Raw genomic sequence first — 19961 nt, forward strand, 5'->3', positions numbered from 1 at the left:
ACCAAACAGTGAAGGAAGTATTAACAGCACATGTTGTGGTTTCACAGATACAATAGGAAAAAAATAAAAACTTCAGACCGCTGAATTCAAAGAAAACAAGAGGAAACCGAGATAGAAATGGAAAAATATGAGGAAAAAAAATAATCAGTCAGTGCTATTTCAGCTCTTCTGGAGCAGTAGTACTAAAGACAGGCTTTTCTGTCGTAAACATGCCAGTCAGCCGGCCTTGAATTTAAAGTATCTGCTGAAAAATCACCTTCAGTATATCTTCAGACACCAGACATTAATTTAACTCACAAAACATTCATAACGAGAAGGCTTTACACTGACATAACATTAAATGATTGCATTCCTCTGCTCTGTTTATGAATGGAGCTCCATTTACGAGTGAATAAGTTCCCAAACGACTTCCTTTTCAGCAGTAAAGCAAATATGTTTATTAAGCACTTTAATATACATCAGAAAATTCCACTTCATATAATACAGGAATTCTTTTTAAATGAAAGTCGAATGTACATGGGAAGCTATTTACAAACCAATCACTGACAGTCAAATCAAAGATGACAGACAAAACACAGTCAAGACAAACAAGATAACTGCTTAGTAAGACTATACAGAATGTTTTCCAACACTGTTTCTAGACCTGATCCTGCCTTGAATCCTTCTGTTGACCCTTCATGGCATACGTTTGAGCTACTGTAGTACTGAAGAGCTGAGAGCTTTCACTAGGGCTTATAAATGTTTGTGCATGCGATAGGTTTCTACTCCCCACAATCCCAGTTCTTGGCGAAAAATAGCTCACTGTTAACATTATGAAAAGCCTGCAAAAATATGACACAGCCTGTAAACGCTAACGCAGCTCCACGCAGTTCATGAGAAACAGATGCTTCGGTTCCCTCAGTGTCACAGCCGAGCACCTCCTTCCCTCCGTCTCCCACAGGGTTAAGTCCTGTTGAACTGATACTCAAGCTTCTCACAGGGAGGAGGTGGGCCAGTGTGCTGTTGCAACTTTGGCTTTGCAGCTCTGCAATATCAGCGAGAAGTTCTCTTAATGGCTGAACCCTTTTTGAGCCTTCTTGTGTCATGCCCCTGAAAAATCCAGCAGGAATTACTGAAAATTAACCACATGACGATAAGAAAACAAAGCTTGAATTTAGTTTCTTGCACTGCAGTAGGTTATACATGTAACTCTGCGGACAAATGCGTTGTTTTTTTTTGTGGTGGTGTGTGTGTTTTTTTTAAGTTCACTGCTTTCACTTGAAATCGCTGCGTTTAGCACCAAACCTTTGCTGACGGTACACAATGGGTTATTTAAATATTCTTTATGCACACACAAAAACATAACACACAACACAACAACTGAAAAATCCCATAGGGACAAAATTGACATTTTCTTTTCTCTCTCTCTTTTTTTTTTTTTACACATTTTCAATGATCCTCCCTCATTCTTACATTTTCGTAATAATACACAAACGCACGAAGCCAACAAAACTGGGAGTCCAAAATAACTGCAGGCAACTTCTGAACACAGCACCATGGTAATGTAACACAAAATGCAACGAAAGTGGCTTTTTTCCAAAAATAAATACGCTTGTATATACTTGTGAAGTAAATCGCCATAGCTATTAACATTTTACACACAACATAGGTTTAGCACACTGATCAAAGTTAACACAGATTATTTGGGGTCTCTAGAAAGGCAGACTATCAATGCGCTTAAATTCATACCATGGCATCAGTTACTGTTATGTCCTCTGGTTTGTGACAATGTACCCAGTAGTACATTGCTGTCAGTGTGAAAAAAGTAAACAGAACCAACATAATATAAAATAAAAATTAAAAAAAAAAAAGCATTGGTATGTTTCCCTCAAACAATCTGATAAAACATGGATGGGATACAAAGTGAATAGAACAAATGCATGTCTGTCATTTTACTCTTTTAAAAGTGCATACACTGTTTATTAAATAGCATTACATTAAATTAAAATGATAGTTTGCATGAGTACATGAACAAGGCTGTAACAGATGTAGGCACATCGAAGTATCAGTTCACAAAAGCCTCAGGCAGCAATCAACAATCTTCCCTAGGTATTGTTTTGAGGTCTCCCACTGATGGAAAAAAAAAGTACTTTTTATGCAGATGAAAACAGTTGCTTTGGCACAATCCCTCCAACGTCTGCATGATGAATGGCATTCAACACATCTGAAACAGTACAGGAATGATTTGGGTTAATGTTTTGTTCGGGAGGAAAATGTCTGCTTATCCAGACTGAGGCATTCTTCATGCAGGTCAGATCAAATCCAACTAATGATGGTTCTGTTGAGTGCAATCCAGTATCAACTAGGTGTCAGTTACTAGTCCCTGTATCAGTCACTGTAAATGAACAGACAGGTCAAATACTTGTGTATTATGTGCTGTCACCCTGGCCATGATTTCAACTTCTAGACATATGCTTGATGTGTTTCAACAAGAGCACATACTGGAGGTTTATTTTGATACCTGTCTCTTACCAGCTATAATGGAGTCTCCTTTTTGTAGTTAAACCCAGGGTCTGATCCTTCAATCTGCAGTTTTAGGGCTTGTTTAAGGCTTAGCTCGGTTTCCCCAATGGGATAGTTCTCTAGAACATCCTGGTGGCCCCTGTTCTGCACAGTCCGAGGAACTGATACCCTACCCAAGAAAACCTGATTACCCTGTAGATGATAGTTGGGGTTGGTCATGATTCCATTCCTCTTTTTCTCAGAACAGCTCTGCTGCTGGATATAGAACTGATCTTGGCATTGCCCTCTTTCCTGCTGAATTGAACCACCAATCATGATTTTACAATGAGGATCCTTTACGGCAATGTTAGCGACTGATTTGTTGAGGGCGATTCTCTTGTCAAACTGGGTCATTTCATACTCCAGAACCTGACCTTGGGATGATCCGCTGTTCTTGGTTTTCTTTTTGTCTCCCAGTGCTCCTTTGCCATTTGACGTCCCATTTCCAGTCTTAGATCCCTTTGTTGACTTCAGACTAGGTTTTAACTGAGACCAGTCAAAGTCATTGGATGGAGATGATGGCTGCTGACCAATGGACTTTGTCGTAGAAGAAGGGGACACAATAGACTGTCTGCTCCGACTGCGAGGCAGTGAGTGCTGTTGAATTTGTTCTGTAAATGTCAGTCCATGAAAACTGTCAATTGGCACAGTCTGCGCAGTGGCTGTAGAGGATGTGGTTCTCAAGGAGGAGTTCTTTGAACTCTTGAGGGAATTATTCGACAGGGAGGATTTCTGTCGATCTACAGTGGAATCAGGAGACTCTGATGGTGAACTGAAAGCATGGACAGGCCCGTTGGGTAGACCACGTCCAGACGACTGCATATCTCCTGCCCCAGTGCTGCCAGAACTGCTAGATTTGATGGTGAGGGACTGCATTTTCCCCGTCACTGACAGCGGCGTTTTTTCCTCCATGGTGTGTACTGGAGATGGGTTGCAGCCATTTAGAGTTGTGGCTCCGTATTTTTCCAGAAGTTTTATGATCATTGAATGACCACCTTTGGCTGCCACTCTCATTGCTGTTCGTCCAAACTGATCAGCGTGGTTGGGGTCAGCACCGTTTTCAAGAAGTATTTGCACTACGTCGATGTGACCCTCCTGGGCAGCGATGCCAAGTGCGGTTGCTCCCTGGTTGCATGTATGATCCACATGTGTGCCATTCTCTATCAAAAACTGCACGACTTTTGTATGGCCTTGCCATGCAGCGGACTGGAGGGCGGATCGCTTCTCATTGTCACAGGCATTCACATCAGCATGATAGTTAATCAGCAGCCTTACCATTTCAACATGCCCTTGCCAGCAGGATACATGAAGGGCCGTTCTGCCCTCAGTGTCACAAGCTTCCACATTTGCACCGTTTTCAAGGAAATACTCTGTCATGGCAAGCTGATTTTCAAGTGCCAATATGTAGAGAGTTGGGCGTCCGTCTGCATCTTTGTAGTCTATATCAGCACCGTGGCTCAGCAGCAGTTCAACAATGTCCCTGTGACCTTCTAGTGCAGCTACCCTGAGTGCATTCCTCCCATCATATCCCCTCTGGTCAATACAAGACTTGTTTTCCAGAAGAATTTGCACACAGTCATAATGTCCCTCTTGTGCAGCTAATATCAGCTGTATTCTACCATCATTGTCTACCTCTGTGCAACGAGCACCTTGTTCAATAAGGGCATCGCACACTTGGCGGTGGCCCTCAAATGAAGCCATGTGTAGCGGGGTCCAGCCTGCATCATCCCTGTGATTCTCATCCAGACCTCTGTCCAGCAGAGTTCTGACCACCTCCACGTTACCCTGAGCAGATGCAATGCTCAGCACAGTCCTTCCCTCACTGTCAATGCTATCAACAGCAGCTCCCCAGAAAAGTAAGGTGTTGACAACAGATGCATGGCCCATTGACGCAGCAGCCAGTAGAGGGGTGCGGCCATTGTTGTCAGTATGATCCACATCGGCTCCACCTTCCAAAAGCAGATCGACTACATCTACGTGTCCTTCATAGCCAGCCACCAGGAGAGGAGTCATGCAATCTTTGTCACAGTGGTCGACCTCTGCTCCTCTGTCGATCAACAGGCTCACAACCGATGCATGGCCCTTACTAGCAGGGACACACAGAGCAGCGACTGAAAGGGCAGTTCTCCCATCAACATCTTCATGGTTAACTTCAGCTCCATGGTCCAGTAGGTGCTCAACAATCTCTCGGTGTCCCATGTATGCTGCAGCAATGAGAGCTGTTCTTCCTTCATTGTCTGCTTTGTTGACCTCAGCCCCATGTTGCAGAAGGTTCAACACGATGTCTTCATGACCTCCCCAAGCAGCAGCTCTCAAAGCAGTTCTACCATCAGCATCAGCACAGTCCACTTTGGCGCCAGCATAAAGTAGAGCAGACACAACTTCTGAATGTCCACCCCAAGCTGCTGAGCGCAAGGCAGTCCATCCATCATGATCTGTGTGGTTTATGTTGGCCTCACAGCCAATTAGGCAGTTGACCACTTTGGTATGGCCCTGCCTCGCCGCAAGAGTAAGTGCCGTTTGTCCATGGTTGTCTTCTAGCTCCATGTTTGCCCCTCTTGATATTAGCAGGTTAACTACATCAAGGTTTCCACTGTATGCAGCATTGCCTAACAGAGTTCTTCCGCTGGAGTCACACTGGTTCACAGATGCCCCATTGTCCAGTAATGTCCGTATGGAGTCCTCTCTTTCAAGGGCCTGTTGTACAATACATGATGCGTGATCATCCTCATTGTTAACATGAGCGCCAGCTTTGACCAGAAGCTGCAGAACCTCCTGTTCTCTTGGTATAGAGGTGCTCAGAGAGTCTTTAGCAGGGGTTCCATTCCAAACCATCCAAAGAGCCAGATTAAATGGCTCAATCTGCAGATTGGAATTGACAAGGTGCAGTGCAAATTCCTGCACTTCGAGTGGTTTGAGCTGCTTTGCCCTGCATGTGTAACTCATCGCCAACATCCGATGTCCTTCTGCTGCATTGCACAAGTACTTCTGGGTGCAATGCTTAACATCCAGTAGCCACTCTGCAAAACTGTAGTGAAAAAGGATTTTAGTACTCCCAAGGCCATCAACCAACAACTTGGAGAGAATGTCCATCTTTTTCTGAAACTCTTCCATAGTCAGTGTCATGTTTTTGGTCCAGACTGCATGGTACAGTTCCTTGACTGTGAGCGGCCTGCAAGTTGCCAGGATTACATTAAGAATTGGTTGGACTTTGGCAAACTGTTTTCTGACAAATAGTCTCTGGCAGAGCCACAGGTAGAGGCCATTGAGAGTGCCAGGGATGTCGCGGATCTCACGAAGCATGATGAAGTTCTCCACCACACCATCCAGCACACGTTCCAGGTACAGGAAACAACCACTGCTTTTAATGTGGAGTTGGTTGAGCATCTCAGCAGTCTCCTTGGTCAGGTGCTGCCTCAGGGCCTCCTCTTGATCCAGCCGGTGAAGAATGTACTGTTGCACATCCTTGACGATATAGGCCTTGCGCAGATCATCAAGGCTGATTTTGCGGAATCCTGAAATAACAAGAAAGGACACTAGATAAGTTTGACAAATACATGGAGAGATAACTTGGTCACCATAGGAAAGATGCAAAGGATGGTTAAAGAATTCAACAATGATCTTTCCCACGTTTGACCTTGAAATCATCGCTAATATGTATCCACTAGTCATGTACCTTGGGGTAGTTAGTGCACTACACAGTGTTTAATGGCAAAATAATTTTAACTGTGTTACCAAAAAATCTATAATTTCAGTATAAATCTGACTGAAATAATGCAGGCAGCCTTAATAAAATAACATATACATATAGATATGTCTAACTATGTCTAAAAAAAAATCTTATTTATTTGATTTATTTAAACACTGAAGCCCATGTAATTGGTAATTCAACACACTGAAGGACTGGAGAGGCTGATAATCATCTGAAGCAAATCTGCAGTAGGCGCTGAAGAATCAAAATGGAGGAGAGCAATGTGTGTAACACTTCAATGGCCTGTAAAACATTTCTCTAATGCCTCACTTATTGTGCGACAAGCAAGCTCCACACACAGACCTCCAGAAATCCTATTGAAAAAAAAAAAAAGATTATCACAGTTGGTCTTAATGAATGACATTTAATGGGAATCCCTCTCCGAGACGTGGAAAATGGCTCCATAATGGCCTCAGCTAATGGGCATCAAGTGAACTTTCCTCTATGTTAAAACAATCTGTGCATGGTCTGTGCAGCCTGCAGCCCGAGGGCATGGGGAGCATTTCTGCATACTTTTATTTACAGTTCCCATGGTTCTCAGGGTTACTGGGACAGGAAAAAAATGTCACCAGAGGCTCTTTTAAAGTTGTTGACATACTGATTTTTTCCACTTACTAGCAAGCTCCATACTATGGGAAAAGCATTTGCGTTCTGCTCTGTAAAATGGTGCACTTATACGCCGTTCTGTGTTATTTACATTTAGTTTTAGGGCCTCTCATTATTGACAGAGCTTGTCATGTATGGAAAAGAAAGGTTTAGTTTAAAAACATCTGCAAAATTCAGCACCAAAACTTTTAAAATGCGATTGCTTTTATGATGCAATAAACTTTCCCCTGTGCATAATATGAATGAGACCCTGTCACCAAACCTGACGTAGTGCTCTGCTCATCTGACTACCATTGTGCGGCTAGAAAAGGCTGTGAAATCTTATTCCTCAAAGGCCCACTGGTAAATACACACCTGGAAGCCAGATAACAAACCTGATGAATTTAACAAGGGTTCCCAAGCAGATACCGACAGTCTGGACAACAGATCCCGGTAAACAGAAGGAGCGACGTGTTTCTTTATCACCTGCTTCTGAGTTTGTTTAAGATAAGCACACTCACCAAGAGCACCACACGATAATCTCCTCTCACTTTGTCCTTAAGGTATACGTTACATTTCAAAACTGCGATAAGACAGATGAAATTGGTTCCCAGATGAAACGGAAGCTTTCGCACCTCTTACGACTGTATTTAATTGTCCCCTTTGATACTTGACTAGAGGAGAAACCTACAGACTTTGAAACACTTTTAATAAATCACATTCTTTGGTTGAACTTCGTTACAGGCACCAATTATTTATTGTATAATATTATATGGGAGATTTGCTCACCCCAAAGACGTAGGGAGCAGTTATTGGAATTAACGACTTGATTATAATACGGACAATGTGAACTGTCCTGCCACAGGACTTCACCCGCTGATATAAAATCAATTTGCATTGTACTTTATGTGTCCCGCTGTAGCACTGTCTTTTCATTTTAATTTTTTTGTGATACAAAGCTGAAAAAGCAGGAGATCGCTCTGAGTCTTTCTTTAACTTTCTTAATTTTGTCTGCACTCAACGACGAATTCCAGCAGCAGCAGCAGCAGAAACATGTGGGAGAAAACACAAGCAACCCCACATGGTTATCTGAGTCTGTTTTATAGCTTTGTCCTTGGTATATATCCAGCTTGGTTCGACAGCCTAGACTCGAACGAAACCCGAGATAAAAGTCAAAACAATAACCCCCCCACTTACCAATATTTTAGCTACAGATGTAAGTTAATGTATAACAAAGGGAACAGCTGTGCAAATGGTTTAAATTAATAAAGCTATAAAGTATCACTCGCAAGCGCTGCACCATATAACAGCCTGATAATTACAGCAACTCGATGACCCTAACCTACTTTCGGTCCGTCTTTGTTTTCAGCAACTGTGTGCACTTTTCACACTCCCTTTACTCTCTTTCCTCCAGCTCCCTGACCTCCTGTACCAGCTCCCACTCCAGCGCTCCCAACATTACAAGAGCCAGATTCATGGTAAGCATGCAAAGTAGCTACAAGTAAGTAGAAGTCTTTCTGTCTGTGAGAACTAAAAAGCATTAAGGTTTTTTTTTTTGTGTATATTTCAAACCTTTGCTTCAAAAAAAAAAATGGACTGATTACTCATTTTGACAGCATCCTGGGGAGAGCTGTAATGGGTTATTATGACTCTGGGGTTACCTTAAGGTTTATATCAAAAGACACAGCAACGATTGAAGGTACCACACAGCCCTAATGTGCATTCCTGTTCTCTGTGTACTCATTACGGCTCAAACTTCAAGCACTGCGGATCAAATTTCAGCCCATCACGCTATCATCAGAAGATTCCTAACTCTTCCCCTCTTCATTTTCTCTAGTTTCATGTCAGTTTCTTGATGTTTTTTTTTGCTTTGCTTGAAGGCTAAACTATGTGGTGTGCACGCTTACTTTCCTTTTTGCTGGATGTCTGATTTTCAGATCAGTGCACAATCACACGGGCCTCAGTTGACACAAGCACGCAGCAACAAACTTTGCATTTACACTTTACGTTTAAAGCTAGACATCTGATGCTCGATCTGTCTACGAGTGTGACTTTCTGATGCTCTGACGTCAATGGCTGGTCCTCCTACTTCTTCTGGACCTAATCCTTCTTTGGATATTCTGGGTTAGCTCCAGCTGGGACAGGAAACCCACGAGCTGAGATGGGGGAAGAGGCCATTAAAGGGAAAACTGAGGACGAAAAAAAAAAAAAAAGGACTTGAGGGGTTCAAGGGGACCAAAAGAAAACTGGTTTTTCACCCAGCCAGCGACTTCAGCAAAGTGTGACATCTAATATTATGTCTTGATGTTGATTTGTTCTATTCGCAGTGGGACTAAGAAAAACATTGGGTATGCATTACAGCCCAATTCTGGAGATGCTACTCTATCATGAATATTTTCTCTGGGGAACACAAGAAAAATGCTTCAGTGCTGTAGTTTATGATAAACAGTTTCTCCTACATTCCACGGTCGCTGACACACCAATTATGAAGACACAGTGAATAGGAAAGCTGGAGGAGGGAGGAGGAGATAGAAATTTGACTGCAGCCACTATGAAATAAAGCACTTGCCTAGACTTAAAGAAAGCTTTTTAAAAAAAAATCTATTTCTAAAAGCAAAAAAATTAAAGAGCAGACAAAGCAAGAGCGTTTGTTTAAAACGCACCCAAAATAAATTTTCCTCCGTTACTGTACGCGGTGGAGGGTGGCCTACAATTTCCATTGAAGTCATCAGCAGACATCACTTCATTGGATGTCAACTGTGAAGTCATGGCGTTATTACTGCCCAGCTCCTGCCGATAAAGCACTAAAAACAACCACAGGGGGAAAGTCATCCAACCTGCATATGATGGCTGTGGTGTAACAGCAACTACTATTAAGTACCATACAAGAATGCATGAACTCTCATTGGCTACAAATGTTCAGATGCTTTCCAAGAACCATTTTCTTTCTTTCCAAACCCAGCAGTCATGAAGGCCTCGATTCTGCACCATTATAAGTAGGCTACACAAACTCGAGCCGAGTATTGTGTGTGTTCAAGTTAGTTACGTGTGTGTGTGTGTGATAGGATGGTTCAGACCCTGAACAAAAGCGACTGCTAAACAAGCAACAAATGACACATTCATCAGGGTGAGGGATGCAGCTCCCGAGTACAGGCCTCTGAGCCAGCTGCTGCTCGTTACAGAACTGGATACCGGCCACAAGAGACAGAGCCTCATGTACAAAAGACGGACTGTTTGCTTTCTAGATTAATTTTTCAGATGACAAATGAGACGGCGTGCGTGTGTGCATGCGTGTCGACAAACTAGAGGTCCGAGTTCATCAACCCGGGATTTCGGGATGGCAGCTCCTCAGCTTCGGCACGTTCTTTTGCGAGACACCATCTTAAGTCATTGGATCCATAAAGAAAACAGAAACCTAAGCCTCGCTGCCCTCTCCTCAGGCTCCCCAGTAAACCCGCGCTCAACAAACGTCTGTTCGACAGCTGCAGCGTTCCCAGCTCCAAAAAACATCAGAGCGCCAACCTCCTAAACACAAGTATGTGGATGAGAGTCAGCTCCAACGGTCTGCAAACAACAGTCCTTTGAAAAGTGTGCTGCCATTTAATCTTTGAAAAATACTGTCAAGTTCCTTGTTTGATTGCATATACGCTCTCATTTCGGTCGGATGGAGGCAACACTTTCTACTTTATCTTGGACAAATGTAGCTTATTCACAAGTGAGAAAAAGGCACAGCCAAGAACTGAGAGGCTTTGACTCTATTTGGGGCCTAATTTAACTGCAAAGATAACTGTGGCAGGGGAAATCATTTCAGATAAGCAGCTACAGTTTATGTGCCCTTTATATTTTCTGCCATACTAAACGACCACCAGGCGAGACACTGAAATTATTACACTTAAACAATTAATTTATGTTAGCTTGGGGCACAGCACATGAAAACACTCCTGCCCAAACACGCCTCTTGCTGAGTTTCAGACGGGATGTAAAAGGGTTTCCAGTTAAACCTGTTGTAGGCCAACTGAACAGAGCTAATGTGCTGGGGGGTGGGGGTGGGAGTTAACAGGAATACATTTAACACATGTAAAACATGGCTCAGACGTGAGGGTGCATTCTGATAAAACTATCAAACCACCTGTGCAAGGAATAACACATCAATCACACAACCATGTGAGCACAACACGGTGCAAATGAAAAGTCTTTTTTTCTAACCATCAAAGCGCTTCACTTCTTATTTTGAATGACAGAAGCTCATTAAGATGGTGACAAGAGACTGAGTCAAAGGCAGTGCACCTGGTCACATGTGTATGCCTTCACTCACTGTATCCCATCATGGATAACTACACTAAGAGAGTTGTCACTACACATCGCAGAGCTTCTTGCAGCTGCACGAATGCCTGGAAATTTCATCCAAGTGAAAAAAAAAAATCCCAGTGGAAGACTGAAGTAACAGTGTGTGAAGCCAGGGACACACACATCAAACAGGAGCAAAGGCACATAAATAATATGAACTTCATTTAAACTACATATTTACCAATTTCTGTAGTCACAGAAAAGTCAGATTTATACAGCAAACAATCCCTCTATTCATGCCAAATGGTTCTTTTATGTGCTAAAAAGGTTCCAACATTCAAAGTATCATAATATTCCAAACCAACAATGTAATTAAAAACAAAAAGTCGGCTTGTCAGCCTTTAAAACGACCAAATTCTTCCTTAAGATAAAATTTTCCAAGCTTCACAGTGGCAGTTAGCTCTTAAAGCTCTGAGAGATCCCTGCCCCACAAGGGATCGAATTCCCTCAATTTCTGCCCATGTTGTTGTTCGTCGCTACACCGGCTGACCCCGCGGTGACCTCATTTAGCCCTGCCGCCACATGTTTCCATTCACCTGCATACGAAACTACTCAGTCTGGTCCGTCAGTCGTGCTCTCTTAGCCGTCGAGTCAAACAAGCCATTATCTGCTATCAACATGCAGCGCCAGGAGGGTCTGGAACCATTTTGGAAAGATTTCACATGGAAATGTCCAGATTACAGATTCAGCGTGAGGAAAGCTGTGACAGCTTGCTGTGGAATCAGGTACTTGCAAAGTCATCCTTGGCATGCAGGTCAAGAGGCAGTGTGGTACAAAAAAAAAAAAACCCTGCCTTTACTTCAGAGGACTTTTCGCCTGCAGCAAAACCTGCCAAAAAATGTCCCAGGAATTCTGCACTGCACTTATTCTAGCTAAAGTCAAATTCAGACTTAATTAAAACACCCTTCAATTAAATCAAAAACTGACATGTCTTGCTCTGTACTGCAGTCTTTAAGAAGAAGAAGAAGAAAAAAATCATAATGTGGCAGAGGCATGCCACATACCAAAGGGCATCACCTCAGGAGGGATGAGGCCAGCCGGTTTGTTCGCCATGTTCAGAGTCATGTTACTGCAGTGCAGCACCCAAGGTGTTACAGATACAGACATGGTAGACCTGTAATTTGCCCGGCTGTCAGACTGCATGGTGGTAAATTACAGTATTCAGCGGGGATTATGGTCTTCATCTCATCCAAAGTGAAGCTCAACATGCAGCCTCACAGACGACAACTCATACATGAATATGGACATAAATCAGCTTGTCTGTGTAAGCCAATTTCAAGAAAAGGGGGGTAAGCTAATTAAATATGTCATCCTCGCTCTTGTTACCAAGGATTCGCGGCACAGAGACAATCAATACTGAAAACTAAGAGGAGAGGACAGAAGGGGCTTTACGGTGTTTTAGTAGCAGAAGGCATTTGTCAAATGTGCTCTCAGGTTTACTTTTGTGCAATTTAGTGCTGTCTGGTCAAACCACAGCACGGCCAAAAGGTGCTGGAGTTGGTTTAGCTGTTCTTTCACATTATTAAAGGTAGTTCCAGCAATACTGATCCAGTGCACTTGTCGAATTTAGCGAATTTCTCTTCACTGTCCATTTTGTGCTGTGCTTGGGGAGAAAAAATAAATAAATCTGGTGTTTGTACACAGGCCTGCCTCTGTAAATGAGAGACAAAGTGGCTGTGACCGATTCACACAACACTATTCCAGTGTTCCTGTGCGCATCCATGCTCACGTACAGGACGGAGGGGAAGGAGAGATGGGAGGAGGCGGCAGTATGGGTGAGAGGGGCGTTAAATCAGGAACGTGCCAACTATCAAAATATTAAAAATCTTTCTCCAGAATTACAGAATTCGCCTTTAAAGTTTGTTTAATTCTCTGGTTAAAGTACAAATTCATTTGTTGTATTTATACAACAATACACCCATCTGTCCAACGTAGGAATGCTAACGATGGATTGTTGCTCAAGCATTTGATTTAAATGTTTAATAATATATTAACCAATAAGGCAGGAATGAGGGGCATGCATGTTAGAGAAGGAAGCGTAGACTTGCTGTAGTACATGGTTCTACCACAAGGTGGAGCCTCGTAATGTTCAAACAAGATGGAGTTACAGGTGTGTTTGCTGACCGCCTGTAAAGAGTCCGTAAATGTGGCGGTCATGTCGCTAATTTCTGCAGCATGAATTTGTAAAACAATATGTCTGACGGCTATCTGGTTTAGCTAGTGGGGCTAATACTAAACTAAATACACAAGCAAACGAGGTTTTTTTAAAGACTAACACAGGCCAGGAGCTCAGTGTCTGCTAACGATGCTAACGTTCCAGAACAGCAGGCCTCTGATTACATGTTTCCAACAAGCTTTCAAACTAAAGTGATGAAGTGCCTCAGTGATGCTCTGCTTTCAGTAGGAATACATTTTTGGGGCGGCAATAAAACCTGACAAAATTCCTGGACTGATAAAGTTTCTGCAACAGTATTTGTGGACAGCTGTTCCAGCTGAGCAGCTGTTTCAAGCAGCTGGACTAACTACAGTGAAAAAGTCACTCCATCATGTAGATCAGCGATGAGGATTATTTTCATATCAAACCACTGTGAAGAGATTAATAACTGAATTTACTGTGGATGACTGCAGCTCATTTGCTGTGTTTAATACTTGGATTTGGTATAATGGCAATTTTAAATGACGGCATTAGTTTTTGATTTTGTGGCGAACGTTGAGCGCTGGTGGTTAAAGATAGTTTCATCATTTAGAATTATTATTAATTGTCAATGCAGCCAACTATCGGTTAAGGAAACCGTTTGAAACTTGCATCCCAAGTCCAAATCATGCCGCAAAATGTCATTTACTGAGGAGTCAAGTAAGCAGAGCCATCTTTGTCCGTCTGCAGAGAGCATTCCACAGCCTAGAAGAAATAAACCATCCTCGCCGTTTTACGACTGTGTTTGTGTTGTCAGTCGGCCAGAAGATCTCGCGGTCCCTCCAGAGAGGTCTCACATTTGACCAAAAAGAAAGTTTACCAAAAAAAAAAAACATATCCAGGGAGATGTTAAGAGCTTTGATGACCTCTTTTTTTTTTTTTGAAAGAACAGCCTCAGCCTGTGTCAGATTCACCCGCTAGCCTCTGGACAAAGGGCTGCTCTGAGAGGTGGAGGAGGGCGCACACTTTATAACAGGGCTGCTCTTTTCATTTGTGATCACTGGTGGTAAATCAGTTCTGTCTCCTGGCGGGTTGGGGTAAAGAAAGCTCCATTCACGGTGGGCAGAGCGGAGGTGGAAGATGTGGTTTAGGTCTTCGCTAGGGTGGGCTCCCCCTCTCCCAAAGAGACACAAATACAGGAAACAAAAACACAGACCCACCCCAGAGGCACACAATTTCCTGAAAGTGTAGCTTTTATTAAACAATAGCTATGAAATTTGTAAGGACTTATCTATACACTGTGGGGTATGCAAGCGGACCTACTGGTAACTTTTGGGTAAAAAAAAAAAAAAGATAAAGGACCATGAGCAAATGTGTCACGTTAAAAAGGAAATGAGTAAACCTCCCATCAAAATGCCTCACAGGATGAGTGTCTTCTAAAAGCAGCCACGCGCTCCTGTAACATTCCTCAGACTGAGCCAGGAATATAACAGTCTTAATTAAAGCTGTGATTCATAACCAAGAGGGGCTTTTATGTGTGGCTTTGTGTGTGGCTATTTCTCACGTTTTTGGCTGGTAGAACTTCGCGTCGGCCAAGCAGCCCCCCCACCCCGTCACCAGCTAGAAGAACTGAGAGCAAAACCGGGAAAAGCACTAAAACAATGATGTATTTTATGATAGTGGAAATCATTGTAATTGAGGTCGCTGCAACGCTAAAGAGCAGGAATGCGGTTGGTAGCCGACCTATTATCTTTCACAGCTCCTGTAGAACTCACATGTGATTACGACTGCTGGCGCTGCAGTTGACAAATTCACGCCTTCTCCATCCTTCCTCATCCCTCGCTCATGTTGGCTTTTCTACCAGAGTCCTAAGTACAGCTTGCACGAGGTTTTGTTTTGCATCGCGTCTAAACTGGGCTGTATCATTGTCGTCTACCTCCCCCCCGCCCGTGTATTCGAGGATTAGTTGCGAGATGCTTTCACGCAGGAGGAGAGATTTGAGTAGCAATAGCGCTCGCTCGGATTATCACAGATCTTAACATGTGGCTCTTACCTCCATATAGGGCTGTTTGTCTGAGCGCTGGTAGGATTTGGAGGCTGTTAAAAGTTGGCTAGAGGTGCAAAAGAGCATCATTTTCCTTTTGCTTTCAGTAAATATAATATACTTGGCAAAACTTTGGATGTTAAAGGTTGAGGATTAGCTCTTAATGATGAAGTTACATAAAGCTTTTGACACTGAACAGCAACTTCATTATCAAGAAAATGAACTGTTTTTGATAGAATAGAATAGAATAGAATAGAATAGAATAGAATAGAATGCCTTCATTGTCACTATACACATGTACAATGAGATTAAGAGCAGCTCCTTCAGTGCAACATAGAATAAAGAGCAAAATAAAGAGCAAAAAATGATGATTAGTTCAGTCCTTTTTTGTTTAGCTGCAGCACCAGAGCAGGTTTACTCATTAATAATGTTAAACAACACATTTAGATTTGATAAGTGGATTCAGCTCCAGTAAGATTTTTGGAGTCCCTACTGGTAGTAATGTTGTTGAGGAGCCACCGATGGAACCTGAGATGACTTATTGGCTGGATGTCACATTTTCAAAATAGGAAAGTAGGTTATTCACACTTCTGTATCGATGTAGAGCAGCTAGTCACATGCTTCATTTAAAAGGACTAAAATATGAAGGTGAAAGTTGAAGGTCTGATTAAACACAAGGACTCTAAAAGGTTCACTTTTGCTGAAAGTAAATATCAACATTTTAATATTAGAGTTGATTTGTGTGCTTCAAAAACAGCCAACATCCTCCCCCTCTCATCAAAAACACAAGTATAAGCGGGTTCTGATCAAATACTTTCCTATACTCTGTGCAGTACTCCCTCATACCCCCAGGAGAGCGCCTACATGTACTTACTACTTGAGAAACAGCAACTTTGACAGGCATGAATCATAAACAATATCGGGCAGATGGTAGCCATTACATTTCAGTGATGCCTCCACACGATAAAAAAAGAACACACACTAGGCTGGATCAAACCCTATGCAGGGATTATGATTAAAATTAGTCTGTAATTATTTCAATGAGACCACAGGCAAAGAGAAAAAAAAAGAACGATGCATAAAAACAATATAGTCTTCAAAAAAAAAAAAAAAGCAATATCTGCTTAAGTAATTAGGAATTTGAGACAATATAGGAGGCTGATCTTCACAAATAAGAAAATGATGACAGATTGAGGTATGAGCTGTTGAAAAAATACACGTCTGAGAGGCTGTTTCTATTTAAACGCCCAACCCCCCCCCCTCATATCCCACCTTCACCCCGCCCTCTCTTTCCCTTTCCCTCGCTCTCCCTTCTGCCGGAGGCCTTGTTAAATTGGCACAGATTCTACCCGGCTCCCAACCAAAATCGCTGCCTAAGTGTTTCCACTCTGCTACCCATATCGTGCCCTTACAGTAGCACAGCTCACAGAGGGGGTAAAGCAAGGGGAGAGCAAGCTTTTCTCCATAGGTCCTGCTGTCACACGGGACAGAAAGAAGCACCTCCGCTACAGATCAACTTCAGCTGTCTGTGCGACCCAAATTTTTAGTCTAAGATAACAAGAGGAAGCTTAATCAAACCTGAGTGATCATATCATGTGATTCAGCCAAAGGGATACTGTGCAAAATTCTTGTAGTCCTCCTCACACACAGACCGGTCTTTGTTTGTGAGGCATTAGCCGAGCGGATGCGAGCGAGGCATTCTGCTGCAGAAGTCAGTATGCCTCTTTCTTCCTGCTTGGTCTCAGAGGTGTTGAAAACTTCCCAAAGCACATTCCACTCTGAGACAGACACAAGGAATAACAGTTGAGCAAGGGACGAAGAATTCGGAGTTTTGCTCCTGGGGAAAAAGTCATCTCTTTTAGAGCAAAAAAAAAAAAAAACAACATTCCAGTCGATGCCGTTACTATGTGTCAGACTCGAGTGAATTAGCGCAAATCAAAGATAACAGAAACTCTTCTGTTTCTCTCTTCAAAGAATCTTAAATTCTTTCAGATGTCTTCAAAGTACTGGACCAGAATTCTGCCCGAGCAAGTTTTCTACACAATGACCTTGTGGTTAAAGGTCATTCCTCAAACTTTATCGACACTATATTCACTAAACCACAAAGTTCCCATCACCACAGACCAGGGTATACTGGGAAACCCACACAACCTCCACCCCAGACGAAATAGGCCACTCATATAAAATAGGAGTTGGCTCTGCACAGAGCATGAAAGTGGAGTCTTTTGGCAGGTCACTGCCATCTCTGACTTGTAAACAATATGGAGGGTATTTTTAGGGGACACTTGGCCTCAATTTGATACTCTGAAGGCCTTTGGTCTATTTTAGGTTTAGTGCCGCAAGAATAAGGAGTATTCACACTGCCATATTCATAATAAAGCACAAACGCCAGTGGAAAACATGGTGGGTGAGTGTGTTTCTGTGAGAGTCTGCATCCGTCTATGTGTGAGGAAAAAAGGTAAGTCTTGCAGAAGAATTTCCAACGCGAAGCTAAAAGCAGAAGACTGGGTCTAGACAAAACAAAGATGCTGCTAAAAGCATTAGTAAAAAGGAAAGGTCAAGGCGCATTGTAGTTCTGTAGAGGCATATGAGTGCACAAACTCAAAGAAAGCATCACAGCTAGAACAGCAACACAGGCAAGTCGAAAAGAGGAGCCAAGAAAAACATCACATATGTTCTTCACTCCTTTCAAATAGGGGCATCACATCTGATGTGTGAGTTTGGCTCTGCTGTCTTTTCTTAAGAAGACTCTTTCTCCTTTTTTTTTTTTTTTCTGCAACCGATTGCTGGGCAACTGAAATAGGAGCTTGACAAAAGCTTGGCCATCATCAAAGAGGCAGTAAAAAAGGGAACGAGCCAGTCCAAAAAAAAAAAGGAAGAGAAAAGAAGGAAGATAACTGCGATTTATCAGATTGTTCCAAGATGAAATTCTCCTCAAACCATATCAAAAACAAAAAGAACAGACAGCTCATCAGCTACAAACATAAGAGGAGCAAAAGCAAACAGGCAGTCACACAACTTGCTAAGATACTCTGAGATAGTTACAGATAAAAAAAAAAAAAATCCCCATTAGCATTTATATCTAGCACATGCGCTTATATATTCCCCTGCTGACTCCACTGTCAACTTTATGTGCAAGCCAAATAAAATCTGACGATTCAAATCTACGGTTTGGCCTTGACACAGCAGACAGCACACACACACACACACACACACACACACACACACACCTACACACACGGTTACACGTACACAACCAGGAGGAACCAGAAAATACGATTTAATGCAAATTGCTGCTGAAAGGAAATCAAATATAAAACTTCTTCCATCTGTGTTGTCTATGGGATCAAAGTTTTTGGAAAATGCTGTGAGGATGCTTCATACTACACTCTGATACCAATCCAGAATCTAATCTACCACGGGCACCTACGTAGCACCTTTGATGTTTGAGGAAAGCGTGGGTGGGCATGTCTTTGCGATTATGAAGTGGGCAGCTTGCATCACAGTTGGTTTGTTGAATTAGACGCTTGACGCCCACAACTCAAAGTGAGTTTCTGGTGTCCTCAAATCCAACTTCCCCTCCCTCACTGCCGCTGTCACCGCTGATCAGATCTACACTCATCTAAGCCACACTTACCCCAGTCTGACACCTACACTTATGATTTCACTTAATCCCCGACACTGAGCCCCGTCATTTACGACCTACTTTCAAATTATATTGTTGAGTTCAAGTGTAAACACATGACAATCATTCTAATAACTGACAGCTGCTTTGATAGTGGTGTAATTACTTCCAATTTAGTTGTTTTTTTGTTTTATGTGCGTCACGTCTGCAGCTAACAGTGATTAAAATACCGATCGGTAATCGTCTGATATGGGTTTTTCCAGAGGCTGAGGCTGATGATAGCAGAGCAACAGCAGCCGCTGGCTAATACACAACTTCAACGATGAGTATATCAGCAAAGTGACGTTTCTAGGTTATTGATTCATCAACTAATTGTTTCTGCTCTTACCTATAAGCTGAGCCCTGCAGATGGTCCATAGAGAGACGCCTGAACTGTAAATGTCACAAATGACTGTTTTGCACAGGTGCTCTGCTGCATTCAACCTATTCTGAGTACGTACACGAGCATTGTCTGTATTGTTTTCCAGTAAAATGCCACATGCCTACACACCTTGCCTTCTGACTTCTGAGCATACCAGCAAAATACGACTGCAGTCCTGTGAACAAGAGCCAGAATCTGAATAAAACCCCTACTGGAAGCCAAATGCTGGTCTCATCTGTTGTTGGGGCTAAATATCAAAGCAGGAGGCCTGCAATCAGGTCCAGTAGCTTTTTCAGATGATATTATTTGTATGTGTGACTTGCGTGAATTGTATTAATACTGTGGCTACATGCACTCCCTGTCAGAAACATAGCAGTAAATAAAAACACACACTTTCATTCTGCTCTACACAACACGGTAGCTTATACATTTGTAGGATTTTTGCATAATTTTCACATGATGATAAACAGCACAGAGGAGAATGAAAACAAAGAGCAGTGTAGGACTTAAACA

The 19961-nt window shown here is 42.6% G+C and overlaps 1 protein-coding gene across 4 annotated transcripts in view; it reads right to left on the minus strand.

Moving 5' to 3' along the window:
• Positions 1 to 412: 412 nt before the first annotated feature.
• Positions 413 to 19961, minus strand: part of ankrd50 (ankyrin repeat domain 50) — a 37973-nt gene continuing 18424 nt past the window's right edge. For 2 of the 4 annotated variants that reach the window (XM_008291124.1, XM_008291132.1), the window contains exon 4: positions 413 to 6056. In XM_008291124.1, the coding sequence (XP_008289346.1) occupies positions 2515 to 6056 (3542 nt within the window). In that variant the 3' untranslated portion in view covers positions 413 to 2514. The remainder of the gene's footprint in view (positions 6057 to 19961) is intronic. The other 2 variants (XM_008291147.1, XM_008291140.1) reach the window with 2 other exon arrangements.

This window comes from Stegastes partitus, unplaced genomic scaffold, assembly GCF_000690725.1.
Source record: "Stegastes partitus isolate 25-593 unplaced genomic scaffold, Stegastes_partitus-1.0.2 Scaffold16, whole genome shotgun sequence".
Classification (NCBI taxonomy): Eukaryota; Metazoa; Chordata; class Actinopteri; family Pomacentridae; genus Stegastes; species Stegastes partitus.